The sequence below is a fragment of the Heloderma suspectum genome, chromosome 2, assembly GCF_057233095.1.
Source record: "Heloderma suspectum isolate Gila_16-S chromosome 2, 16-S_ref, whole genome shotgun sequence".
NCBI classification, from domain to species: Eukaryota; Metazoa; Chordata; class Lepidosauria; order Squamata; family Helodermatidae; genus Heloderma; species Heloderma suspectum.
Window position 1 is genome coordinate 133017962 of NC_139459.1, and position 14477 is coordinate 133032438.

The 14477-nt window shown below is 43.9% G+C and overlaps 1 protein-coding gene across 1 annotated transcript in view; it reads left to right on the plus strand.

Annotated features, from left to right (window-relative positions):
- Positions 1–5223: 5223 nt before the first annotated feature.
- Positions 5224–14477, plus strand: part of KCMF1 (potassium channel modulatory factor 1) — a 79004-nt gene continuing 69750 nt past the window's right edge. The window contains exon 1 of the mRNA XM_084834806.1: positions 5224–5840. Within this exon, the coding sequence (XP_084690932.1) occupies positions 5825–5840 (16 nt within the window). The 5' untranslated portion in view covers positions 5224–5824. The remainder of the gene's footprint in view (positions 5841–14477) is intronic.

Below are 14477 nucleotides of genomic sequence, written 5' to 3' on the forward strand. Positions count from 1 at the left end.
AAAGCACACATATGCCACATGCACATGAGGTTGCTGAAAAAGATGGCATATGTCCACCTGCTCGAGTCACTATTCCAAATGGAAGATCTTGAGGTTCTAGCAAAAAATAAAGATCCCACAAGCCCCAAGTCTGCTGACCCTGCTGTAGAGGACTCTATACCAACTGCTTTTTTTACTAGTTTTGTTCTACCCTGGTTTATATTTCCCCTGTAGGATGCAGAATCCAGATAAAGTCAACAGCTGTTTTTTCATTTAATTCAAGAAGACATGGATTGCACCTTTAAGGAATGAAAATATCAGGGAGAGGGAGTTGTGCCTTTGTATATATGTGGAAAAAGAAACAACATCAATATGAATTTTACAGGCACCAAATTACATTGACCCCTTCATGGATCACTGCCTTGTTGTGGCGAAGGGGCTTGCATAACTCAGTGAAGCCATGAGCTATGCTGTGCAGGGCTACCCAAGACGGACAGGTCATGGCAGAGAGTTCTGACAAAATGTGGTCCACTGGAGAAGGAAATGGCAACCCACGCCAGTATTCTTGCTAAGAGAACCCCATGGAACGTATCACAAGGCTAAAAGATATGACGCCGGAAGATGAGCCCCTCAAGTCGGAAGGTGTCCAATATACTACTGGGGAAGAGCAGAGGGTATCTCCAAGTAGTGTCAGAAAGAGTGAAGCTGCTGGGCCAAAGCCGAAAGGACACTCAGCTGTCGATGTGTCTGGTGGTGAAAACAAAATCTGATGATGTAAAGAACAATATTGTTTAGGAACCTGGAATGTAAGATCAATGAATCAAGGTAAGCTGGAGGTGGTCAAACATGAGATGGCAAGATTAAACATCGACATCTTGGGCATCAGCGAACTAAAATGGACAAGCATGGGCGAATTTAATTCAGGTGACCATTATATCTACTACTGTGGGCAAGAATCCCTTAGAAGAAATGGAGTAGCACACATAGCCAATAAAAGGGTGAGAAAAGCAGTACTGGGGTACAATCTCAAAAACGATAGAATGATCTCAGTACGAATCCAAGGCAAACCATTCAACATCACAGTAATTCAAGTCTATGCCCCAACCACTAAGGCCGAAGAAGCTGAGGTTGATCGTTCTATGAAGACCTACAACACCTTCTAGAACTAACACCAAAAAAAGATGTCCTTTTCATCATAGGGGATTGGAATGCCAAAGTAGGAAGTCAAGAAATCACCGGGATAACAGGCAAGCATGGCCTTGGTGTACAAAATGAAGCAGGACAAAGGCTAATAGAGTTTTGCCAAGAGAACACGCTGATCATAGCAAACACTCTTTTCCAACAGCACAAGAGGTGACTCTACACATGGACATCACCAGATGGTCAATATCGAAATCAGATTGATTATGTACTTTGCAGCCAAAGATGGAGAAGCTCTGTACAGTCTGGAAAAACAAGACCTGGAGCTGACCGTGGCTCAGATCATGAGCTGCTTCTTGCAAAATTTCGGCTTAAATTGAAGAATGTAGGGAAAACCACTAAACCATTCAGGTATGTCATAAATCATATCCCTTGTGAATATACTGTGCAGGTGAGGAATAGATTTAAGGGACTAGACGTGATAGACAGAGTGCCTGAGGAACTCTGGACGGAGGTGCGTAACATTGTTCAGGAGGCAGCAACGAAATCCATCCCAAAGAAAAAGAAATGCAAGAAAGCAAAGTGGCTGTCTGATGAGGCTTTACAAGTAGCTGACGAAAGAAGGAAAGCGAAAAGCAAGGGAGAAAGGGGAAGATATACCCAACTGAATGCAGAGTTCCAGAGAATAGCAAGGAGAGACAAGAAGGCCTTCTTAAATGAACAATGCAAAGAAATCGAGGAAAACAACAGAATGGGAAAGACTAGAGATCTTTTCAAGAAAATCGGAGATCTCAAGGGAACGTTTTGTGCAAAGCCGGGCATGATAAAGGACAAAGAAGGCAGGGACCTAACAGAAGCAGATGAGATTAAGAAGAGGTGGAAAGAATACACAGAAATATACAGGAAAGATCTTAATGTCCCTGATAGCCATGATAGTGCGGTCACTGAACTTGAGCCGGACATCCTAGAGAGTGAAGTCAAGTGGGCCTTAGGAAGCATTAGTAACAACAAAGCTAACGGAGATGACAGTATTCCAGCTGAGCTATTTAAAATCCTAAAAGATGATGCTGTTAAAGTGCTGCACTCAATATGCCAACAAATTTGGAACACTCAACAATGGCCACAAGACTGGAAAAGGTCAGTTTACATTCCAATTCCAAAGAAGGGCAATGCCAAAGAGTGTTCAAACTACCGTACAATTGTGCTCATTTCACATGCCAGCAAGGTGATGCTCAAAATCCTACAAGCTAGGCTTCAGCAGTATGTGAACCGAGAACTACCAGAAGTACAAGCTGCGTTTCGAAGAGGCAGAGGAACTAGAGATCAAATCGCCAACATTCACTGGATCATGGAGAAAGCAAGAGAATTCCAGAAAAATGTATCTTTCTGCTTCATTGACTACGCTAAAGCCTTTGATTATGTGGATCACAACAAACTGTGGCAAATTCTTAAAGAGATAGGAGTACCAGACCACCTTACCTGTCTCCTGAGAAACCTGTACGAGGGTCAAGAAGCAACAGTAAGAACCAGACATGGAACAACCGATGGGTTCAAAATTGGGAAAGGAGTACGACAAGGCTGCATATTGTCGCCCTGCTTATTTAACTTATATGCAGAGTACATCATGAGAAACACCGGGTTGGATGAATCACAGGTCGTAATTAAGATTGCCGGGAGAATTATCAACAACCTCAGATACACAGACGATACCACCCTAATGGCAGAAAGTGAAGAGGATCTAAAGAGCCTCTTGTGGAGGGTGAAAGTGGAGAGTGCAAAAGCTGGTTTGAAACTCCACATTCAAAAAACTAAGATCATGGCATGTGGCCCCATCACTTCCTGGCATATAGAAGGGGAAGAAATGGAAGCAGTGACAGATTTTATTTTCTTGTGCTCCAAGATCACCGCAAAAGCTATGGCAAACCTAGACAGCATAGTAAGAAGCAGAGACATCACCTTGCCGACAAAGATTCGTTAAATCAAAGCTATGGTTTTCCCAGTAGCAACGTATAGCTGTGAGAGCTGGACTATAAGGAAGGCTGAGCGCCGAAGAATCGATGCTTTCGAACTGTGGTGCTGGAGAAGACTCTTACGAGTCCCCTGGACTGCAAGGAGGTCAAATCAGTCAATCCTAAAGGAAATCAACCCTGACTGCTCATTGGAAGGATAGATACTGAAACTGAAGCTCAAATATTTTGGCCACCTAATGCGAAGAGAAAACTCACTGGAAAAGACCTTGATGCTGGGAAAGACTGAAGGCAAAAGGAGAAGGGGGCGGCAGAGGATGAGGTGGCTAGATAGCATCACCGATGCAATGAATATGAACTTGAGCACGCTCCGGGAGAGAGCGGAGGACAGGAAGGCCTGGCGTGCTATGGTCCATGGGGTCACAAAGAGTCGGACACGACTTAACGACTGAACAACAACAACAACAATCCTGATATCAAAGCCAGGAGAAAATCACAGGTGTAATGAAAACATAAGTAGATTTACCTAGTCTAGAGTTTGCAGATTTCCCAACAATCTTGTATATTATATAAAAATGTTTGTCACTGATTGTTCCATGAGAGCCACTTGAGGTTGGCTCTGCCTTCCTTTCCACAGAAGTGCTTTCAGTCCAGCAGAGGATCCCACTGGCAGAAAGATGGGAGGTGACTTTTGCTGATTCCCCTTCCCCCAAATCCTGCAAAGGGGGGTGGGCAGATTTGGACCATGAGCCACCAGTTGCTGACTTTGGATATATACACATATACATACATACAGTATATATACAAAATGATTAAATGGCATTAGTCCTGTTCTTCCCGATTTATTTGCACTTCCAAATGTATTTTTGAAGTCATTGCAAATGGTCACAAACTATAATAATGAAAAATGCAGAAAACCTCAGTAAACTCCATTTATTCTTATTTCTCACCTGGTACAGAGAGAAATGTATGTATGTATCACTTGGCTTTTAGGTAAGCTCTTCCTAACATCAAAATCTGATCCTATCACCGTTGAAGGAGCAGAAAGATTGTGCCTTATGTAGCAAAACTGCATGAGGAGGAAGAGGTACAAAGGGCAGCCTTTTGGCTATAATCCCTAGGTAGACAACTTTGTAGACAACTTTGCTGCTCTTTGTACAGCTGACCAACAACACTGTGTGATACATCCAAGTTGGATTCTCGCTGTGCTGGAGAGAAGGGGATTGCTTTCCAAAATCAAGGACATTTTGAGTAGTAAATGAGCTAGCCTAGAAAGGCATATCAGAAAGTGGGATTTCTGCATAGCTAAGAGTCCATCAGGATTTCAATAAAACTTTGGGGGAACGCTAGTCTCGAGGGGAACATGCTGGGGAGCGAGGTGTTTCCAGTTTAGGTCTTAGCAACAAGGAAGAAAGAGCATTAAGAGAAGGGTTTACAGATGTAAATACTCCTCCAATTCTCAGAGGATTTGGGGAGTGTACTATATCTTGGGTGTTTTCCGTTTTTAAAAAGCAACAAACCAGGGCAGAAAAGAGACCAAGACAGTAAGAGTTTGAGAAGGTAAACGAAAAGCTCGAGCCTCTCTGCCTGCTTGCTCGGGAACAAGTCCTACTGTGTTCAAAGGGCCTTCCTCATATGTACGTGTGAACAGTATCGCGTTCGGGCAGGGTTATGCTGCCAGGCTCGCAAAGCTGTAATACAGGGAAGAATCAGTGCTTTTGGTTTTATATATGCTGAGGTTACATATAAATTCCACGTAAGTACCCGTAGCCCTAATACAGCTCTGAACGCTGGTCTGAAGGGCGGAGGTGTGGGGCCGGGGCCTGGTCCTTCCACGTTTCCAGAATCCCAGCCTTTTCTTTCTTTTTTAACGGTTTTATCCTGAGAGAAAAAGGTGTGCGTGTGGGGAGAACGCAGTTCTGTCAAGAGAAGAAAACGAGCGGGGAGAAAAAAATTAAGAGCCGAGAGACCGCGCGCGCGCGCGTGTACGTGTGGGGGGGCGAGGCTCTCCCAAGCGCTCCCCTCCCCAATCCGGCCGGTTCTTTTCTCCTTCTCCCTCTGCCCCGCTGTGTTATTTCCTCTTCCTCTCGGCAGGCGGGAGGAGAGAAAAAGAGAAGGGGAGGTAGGCTTGGCTAGTAGGCTGGGAAGGAGGCGGCGGCGGCGGCGGCGGCGGCGCTGCTGCTGAGCGTGCGTGTGTGTGTGAGGAGGAGGAGGACGGCGGCGGCGACGACGTGGGGAGGGGAATAGGGACCAAGGAGACCGACGAGAGCCGCCGCCGCCGCTGTCGTCGTCGAGCGGGGGGGCGGCGCTAGGGGCTGGCAGGGGCCTGAGCGAGCTTACAGAGTCACCGTGTCACGGCGGCGGCGCCCGCCCGCTTGCTGCTGTTGCTGCCGCCGCCCGGGAAGGGAAACTGCAGCCTCCTCCTCCTCCTCTTTCCCGGAGAGGCCTCACCATACTGCCGCCGCCGTCCCTTCCTCCTCCTCCGCCAGCGCCGCCGCCACCACCACCGGAGTCGATTCGCCGTCCATCGCGCGTGCCCGAGCCGAAGCGAACCATCCCAAGCTGTGCAGAAGGAGGGGAGACTTGGGGGCCCAGCTAGGCCAAGACGGGCCGGGCCCAGGCTGCGGAGCCGGCGCCGAGCAGCCAAGACCGGGGGGTGGGTGGGAGGGGGGAACTGGAGCCCGGGACGGGCCTGGGCTGGGCCGGGCCGCTGCCGCCGCCTTCTCCTCTGAACTAGGATGTCCCGACATGAAGGTGAGTGTGAGGCCGGAGCAGGCCGGGCCTGGGCGATACAAGCCGGGGAGGGGGAAAGAGGAGACAGTGAGAGGTGGATCATCATGGCGCCGCCGACGCTGCACTAGGAGTGGTGGTAGTAAGTAAGCGGTGATGCCGGCAGTGGAGCCCAGTCCCGGGCAGCAGGAGCCGGCGGCGGCAGGAGGGCGGGCCGGACCCGCTTTGCATTGTCATGAGGCTGTGTCCGTTACGGCTCCTTTCCGCCCCGGACCGGGGGGTGGCCTTGAGTGAGGCCTAAAAACGGAGCCCAGGCCGTTGTGGGCGCCACAGTTTCGGGCCTGGCCTGGCCCTGGCCCCGGCCCCGCCCTAGGGGGGGAACAGTAGTTATGGGGCGAATGCTGCCCCGCGTTCCGGGACGATCTGTTTCTTTATGGCGGGTGTGATTAAGAAGAGGAAGAGGGCTGGATGTGTAAGCAAGGCCCAGATGGCAGGAACCTGCTTGGTTTCGGGGTAGAAAGGGTGGGTTTAGGGGGGGCTTGCACATCGGACAGAGTCGAGGGTTGTTATGCGGCACGTGGGAATGGCGTACATAGTCTTGAGGGTTAACAGCGTTGAGCGTTACGGAATTAAGGTGCAGGAGAGTTACAGTTCGGTGTATACGTCTGGTGAGCCACACAGAAGGAAAAGTTTGCTGGGCCACGTAGAAGGTGGACGTATGTGGGGTGGGGGCTGTTGGGAAAGAAGTGGGGGCTACGGGGACAAATGCGTTGCCTGACATGGTGTTGCCGGAGGAGAATGGATGCATGCTGGTCAGACCTAGGGGTGGGGTAAAAGTAAGAGTACAGAGTGGAGAACGATTGGCAGCAGTGTAGATGTATACCTGGCAGGGAGGTTAATGAACGGAAACCAGAAGCCAGCAAAGTGTACAGAGGACACGTTGTGTGCGTGCTAATGTGATAAGGAAAGGTGTATATGCTGAAGTAGAGTCTTCACATGTGAGGAAGTAAGTTTTGAAGAGGGTATGAGGCTCAGCATATTCTTCAGGGAATGTATGCTTTTTTGAATTGGAGAGAAAGACATGTTATCTGGAGAATGGAGAATAACTTCAAATTGAGAACAGTAGATAAGGGAGAAATAATGTGCAGGATCTGATTGTTGATGTAATTGTTGGCTTGTATGATATTGTAAGGTGATTGAGAAATGCGTATTTTCTTACTCCTTTGCTGTAAAGTTGATTCGGGTTTGGGGAAGTCTAGGAAGTTGAAATCTAACCTTGTAGGTAGCCACTTGCTTAGTAGTGAATAAAAATGTGAACCATTCAGGTAGTTTAGTCTCCTTAGGCCAACTTGTGGCATATTGGTACATATAGGCTGGTAATCTTGAGTGGCATTTTCGTGGCAGAAAGGTGGAGTACAAATAAAATAAAATCAATAATCAAATAACCTTGTACTTATTTAGAAGGCTGACATTGTAACACGATATATTTTCCTAAGTAGAACATAATCCTAGCATTCTTTTGCTTACATTTTGCAATGTTACAGAAGGCAACATGCCGAGTTCAGTTTTCCTGTACATTCTTTATTGCTGATGAAGTAAATGGATGTTCAAGAATCAACAGTGAGAGGAACTGAAAAGTTGAAAAGTAGTGTGCATAATAGGAAGAACAAACTAGAAAGTATGTATAACTGATGGACTATATTTTTCTCTTGTTTTCATATTTTGGTGATATATAATCGTTTAGCAAAGAGGATCATAGAATCATAGAATAGTAGGGTTGGAGTAACACTTTTTATCAAGATATGGGCAGGCTCAAAATTAGCAGAAGACTAACTACAGGTGTAATACCCATTGGATGTGAAATGTTGTGGTGGCAGATATGTATATGATAGTGGTACTGAGGAATGAAGAATCTAGGATAACCAACACTGTTGTGTTTAAGGAATCAATGTTGCTGACAGTGTTAAATTCGTGTTAAACCTTACTTTACATGAAAAAAAGTTTTCTTATCTTTTACTATTGGTTAGTGCTTTTTGATAATTGGAATTACATTAACTAATGGAATTTGCTATCGCAGGATGTGGTGATGCTCATTAGCTTAAATAGCTTAACAATGAGATTTGACATATTCATGGAGGATAGTTCTAGCATAGTTATTAGTCAGGATAGCTAAGCACTACCTCTCTGTTCAGAGGCCGTATGCCAGTGAATACCATTTGCTAGGGACCAAACAACAGAGGAGGGGCTGCTACCCCCCTGCCCTGCTTGTTGGCTTCCTGGAAGCATCAGACTAGCTGCTGTTGGAAATGATACTGGACTAACTGAATTCTTGGTCCGATCCAGCAGAGCTGCTTTTATGTTCTTAGTGAAGTGAACAGTAAGTTATTTTACTGTTGTCCTTTTGAGGATGAATGGTTCTTAAATTGTTGTTTAAGGGCTGCAATCAAGTTGTGTACAGGCTTAAAGTATACTAGCAGAATAAAAATCCATTATAGCTGTGCTGATTAAAATTATAAAGGAGAGATGCCAAGTACTTCTGAGGTTTATATGTATCCTGTAGATGCCAGCTTTTCAAAGTCTGAGAGCCTTCTCTATAAATGACTGTAATAACTCATTTAAGAAGCATTTGCTTCAGAGAGGGATTTTGGAGATATTGCAAGCATACAATCAACTGGGCGCACAACTTGCTTTTGTAATCTGTGAATTTCTTTAGTTTTACAACCTTATCCTATGCATATTTACTCTGAAGTCCCAAGTCAGTGTTCATAGGATCACAGCCTTAAAGTCAATTTATATTCTGCATTGGGATTTCATTGATTAAGAAAAAGAGAATATCTACTTTTAATTAACTAAGATGCTCTAAATTGGGATGCTTTCAGAAAATCTGGAAAAAGTGGGTATTCTGGAGAGTTTTGCAAATCATGGACGTTCTTCGAAGATACATCTAGTTCTCGTGTTTTGTACTTAAGTATTTTGGCTGATGTTCTCTGTCTGAGGAATCCATAAGAGAGAGCACACTAAAAGTATGATGCAAACATGGCTGCAGTGCTTATTTCAGTATATTCAACAGTGCTGTTGTTCACCAGAAAATCTATGTTAGCTGTGAAATTCTTTTAGTAACTGCTGTTTCAGTAAGTAACTTTGTTTCTCACAAGTAGATGCCTAGATTTAGTCTCTTGGACATGACTCACCAGTAAGCAAGTAGTAAGGTAGGTAGAAATGTCTCTGCAAAGGCTGGGTGGTTTCTGTGGATCAGAATTGGAATTAGAACCAGAGAACAAAGTATTAATATTTTGGGAAGCTATGGGTTACTAGGGTCCCATTGTTCAAAAATAGGTTGGGGTACGTTAGCAGGCAGAAAAGCCTTGGGATTCTCCAGTGGGACAAAATCTAGAGTCTTATGAGGCCAGCCCAGTTAGCTTGTAGCTGGTCCAATATATGATGTTGCACCAGCGACTGCTACAACATACTGACAACTTATATAGTCTGACTGCTCAGATCCCTTCCTGTGGCTTAGTAAAGAGAGACCTTGTTTGTGCAACTAGCTATATTGAATCTTTATCCTTTTATAGCAAAGCTGCTGGATGAACAGGTGTGTGCTTCACCTACATTGTTTGGTATCTTTCCCATGCTCAGTCCATAGCCTCATGACTGTGTTACAGTCTGGTGAGCTCCCTCTTTGGGGCATGGCAGCTGAGGAATTTTTGTCCTGGTGGGCTTCCACAAGGTGGAAGTACCTATTGGGTAGTAGGAGTACCTATTGGGAATGAAGGTAGCTTTGACAGATTCTCATTTGAGGTGTGCTTGGGTCCTTCCAGTTGAGATCTTTGTTTTGCAGAAGATCTGATCCTGCTGATTTCTTTGGCTGTGAACTACTCCAGCACTTTAGCATGGCCAACAGTTTGAAGGAAGTCATCTTCACTCTCCCATGGTGGTGGTGGTTTGAGTAAGTGCCTTGTGTCAGGGAATGCTTATGCCTACTTTGGTTCCTCACTTTCTTCTAGCACTCTTTAGCTGACATCTTATTTTGACACTAGTGCGGGATGCAAATGTCCAGAAATAAGCATATAACAAGCATGGAAAGCTTGAACAGATCTTGTTTTGGGTGTGTGTACATATGTGTAAATGCTGAAGTAATGAATTGAGACACTGCTAGTTTGTATATTCCATATATTGTCCAAGTTAGATCACTCCTCAGTATCTGTGGCGTGTGGATATTGAGAACTGCCTTAGTGGATCATATCAAAGATCCATCTAATCCAGCATTTTGTTTCCAACAGCAGCTAACTAGGTGATGCTGGGAAACTCAGAAACAGGGCGGGATGGGAATAATGAACACCTTGTACTCAGAGGTATACTGCCACTGAACAGAGGTTCCATTTTAGTTCTCATGGCCAGTCATTTAATTTTGCTCCATGAATTCCTTTAAATCTTTTTTAAAGTTATTAATCTGGTGGTCACCGCATCTTGAAGTAGTGAATTACTTTTGTTTGTTCTGAGTCTCACTTCTAATACACTGAATGAGAGAAAAAGCTTGACTCAGCCCACTGTTGGTACAGTGCATCACAGAGCCTGGCTCCCCTACTCCTCAATGCATGGACACTCAGTGACTAGGAGGTTGCAGAGGATGGGAGGTTTTTGTTATATTTTGTGCCATCAGTGTACATGGTACTGGTCCCTGCACCATGTACTGGTCCCTGCACCAAGAAGTTATAATTAAAATAAGGGAGATAGGAGGAAAGGGAAGGCAGGGGTAAACAGGGAAGTAACATGCATTATTTAAGTTACACCAATTCAGGCTTGGTTACAGAGCTATAGTAGGGCATGAAAAAGTTGGGTTCTGAGGAGGGATTTGAAGGAAGAGAGGTAGCTCCATGTAGATGTTTTGAAAGGCAGTTCTAAGCATAAAGGGGTAGCAAGGGGCAAAGTCTGGAGTCACTTTGGGGTGTAGGAGATCTTGGGACAGCTGAGGGTGGTGGAGCTGGAGGGGCAAAGGTCATAGGCAGGGGTCTTCGAATGTAAGAGTACTAAAATAAAGGAGGTGAGAGCTATGGAGGACATTAAAGGGAAGCTTGTGCTGAATCTGGGAGCAGACAGAAAGCCAGTGTAGGGATTTAATGACAGGAGACCTGTGTGTACTTCTGGGGTTGATTTGATTTAAATTGAATTTATTTAAATCATGATTTAAATTTTGTCTCTGAGGGATTCAGTTTTAATGTTTTAGATCACAGTTTAAATCACTAGTGAGGAAGATTCTGTTTAATCATGATTTTTAGTAGAAGTACATTATTGTTTAATATAACCTTAATACATATTCAGAGATGTAGGTTTCATTAGAAGGTAGGTACACAGTAGAGATACATGCAACAGAAGTTCCCTGAGGTGTCAGGACTGCATGAATATGTTCTGTTCAGTTTTGGTTTCACTTTGTATTTTCCTCCCCTATCCCTTGCATTTATATCCAGACTCCTCCTCCTCATTCAGATGTACTCCATCTCCCCAAATTCTGTATTCATTAACCTTCTCTATCCACTTAGAGAGGCAAGGCCTTGAGAGAGCGAAAGCATGCACTTTTGTACACCACCTGCAGTGCAGAATAGGACTGATCAGGTTATCTCCCATCTCCATAAACTGCTGCTAACATATTTGTGGAATATAACTAGAAGTTGTATAATTAGTATTCATGAAGGTATCTTTGACCTAGGCTGTATTTTTACTAATTGTTTTAAGAACATTTCAAAATCTGATTTAAAATAAAAAGTTGATTTAAATAAAAAAAATCTTTTTTTTTAAATTTAAAAAAATCATTGATTTTTATCAACTTGGTGTACCTCCCACATCCCTGTCCAGCCGCCTTCCTTTGCTTAGTCAAGGAATGTGGCTTAGCAGAGTGAGAATGTGTGCCATGGGACTAGTTCAGTTCATTATTTATATCTTTCTGTTGTAAGCTGCTTTGGTTGTTACAATAGAAGTACAAAATACATCAAGATAAAAAATTAAACAACACATTCATTGTCTCAGTAAGCATGGTAGCACTTTAAACATGCCAAAACCTCCAGCAAATATCATTTAAAATACGAACACACTATTCATAATATATTTACTATACTTGCTTACCTGGGAGTGAACCCCATTGAATTCAGTGAGACTTACTTCTCAGTAGACATGTATAGGATTGCACTGCCAACAGAGTTGGAATTTTAAAAAAAGTAGGGCCTCTGAGGCCAGTCTTAACAGCTGGGCAGGTTCATATAGGAGGAGGTGTTTTTTTTAGGTAATCTGGTCCTACATCGTCTGGGCTTTAAAGGTCAGTACCAGCACTTTAAATTGAGTCCAGAAACAAATGGGCAAACTACGCAGATAGAATAAAACTGGAGTTATGTGTTGATCTTTAAGTGCCAGATAACAATCTGGCATCAATATTTTGTACCAGTTGAAATTTCCAGACATTTTTAAAGGCAATCCCTCTTTGCTGTCCTTCTGCTGGCAGGCAAAGACCACTTTATTCAAGAAGGCGGTTTGCCTGTAAGTGGGGCTGTTGGATTGGGTGCTGTTTTTATTTTTTTTATTCTGTAATTGTTATGTTTTTACTGCATTTTTTTGTTTTAACTAATTTTAATTATGCCTGTAAGCTGCTTTGAGTGCTGTTGTTTGGTAGAAAGGCAGGGTACAAATCAAATTAATAAATAATAGAGAACATTGCAGTAGTCCAGTCTGGAATTAATCAGAGCATAGATAACTGGTGCCAGGTCCATCTTCTCCGGGAAAGGCTGCAGCTGGTAAACTGGTCAGAGCTGGTGAAAGGCACTCCATGCTGTAACTTGTGTATCCACATAAAGAGATGGATCAAGAAGTATATCCAAGCTGTGAACCTGTTGCTTCACGGGGAGTGCCATCCTGTTCAAAAGACGTTGAATATTTTTACCCAGGTTGCTGTAACTTCTGACAACAGCACCTTTATCTGATCTGGATTAAGTGTCAAGTGTGTTCATCCTTGCCCACTTCTGAACTGATTTCAGGTGCTGGTTTCTTGCTTCTGTTGCATGCCTGGAAAGCTGGCAGTGGCCGGAAATAGAGCTGTGTGTCCTCTATGTACTGGTGATGTTCAGCCCAAGCCTCCGGATGATAACTCCCAGCAGTTTCATCTAGACCTTGGAAAGCATGGGAGATAAGATGGAGCCTTGAGCAATCCCATTGGCCAAAGGTCATGGGTAGAACAGGAGTCTCCCAGCATCACCTTTTGGGATTGACCCTCCAAGAATGAGCACAGTTACTTCAGAACACTTCTCTTAATCCTATCCATGCACCTCCCAGTATAGGGCATTCACTTGGCTAGCCAAGACAGTTTTCTTACCAAATGCAGAGATGTGGGAAGTGTCTATAGGTCTCCCAGACCTAGTAACATGTGCTGAGCATCTTTGTACATCGGCTGAAGTTGCATTTGTGCTCAACATGTGCTGAGCATCGGCTTTGTATATAAACACAATCTTATCTTCAGTTCTGTTGCCTATCACACTATTTGTAGAGATCCTATGGGAGTTCTTCAGACTTGGAAACTTTTTGAATAATTTGGTGTCATCTCACTGTACAACCTAACTCACCATGAATAAACTAAATTGCACTGCCCCAGTGTAGATGCGGGGGGGGGGGGGCATTATTTCCCTCCGTCTGCTGTGAAAACTGTTGATTTAGTTCCACTCCATGCTTTCAGCTTTGTTTGCTTTGTTACTGATCTGGAAGAGGACCCATTCCATCATCCCATAACTGCTAGGTTTGCTTCGCAGCCTTTGGAGGAAAGGATTCGTCAATGTCTTTTTGAAAGCCCCAAAGCCCATAGACTTCTCTTTGTAGGCACTCTGCTAGTTCTTAATTAAAATTAAGGATATAATTTAAACATTATATCCTTACTTCTCCACCATATGCGCGCGCACACACACACACACCACTTAAATTAGTGTAACTACCTGAATCTTCTCCCCTAAAAAAATGTACTTCATTTTATAGTGGATACCCTCCAGTGCTTTGGTTAACAAGGCTGATTTTAGCAATTTGTTACATATGTTAAAAATTGGCCTTTTCACAGTTTAGTTCTTGAAGAACTATTCAGTTGGATTAATGCCATGTAGCCCTAGTCACCTGTTACTTCTTAGTCAGTTCTAAAACCTTATCCTTTGTTACATCCGCCTGACATAGTTCTTCAGATGCACTGTATGAAAACCATGGTTCATGTGTTCCCATCTTTCTAGCATCTTATGCAATGAAGATTGATGCAGAGAACAACTCATTTAAATTCTCTGAAGTTTTCCTGTCTTCAGTACTTGTTTTTACACTATTGTCACTTGCTGGTTCCACTGCCTCTTTGACTAGTTTCCTGCTGCTAAAGTGTATTTTTATTAAGTTCTCTTTGGCGTGACTTGTGTCTTTATATGTTGCAGAATTTTGTCCAGCAGAGTCCCCTTGGGTTTGATTTTCCAGTTAGCATATGGCATGGAATATTCAGTGACCCTAAGTAAGTGAAACTAAATCTTCACATTCTTTGTTGCAAGACAGCCAGAGCAAAATCTGTGCACACATCTTACCAGGGTGTGGGCATATTACACATTAGAACACACACAGGGGTTGTTAGCATGTAACAGTGGCATTTGGCAGTAAATCATGAAT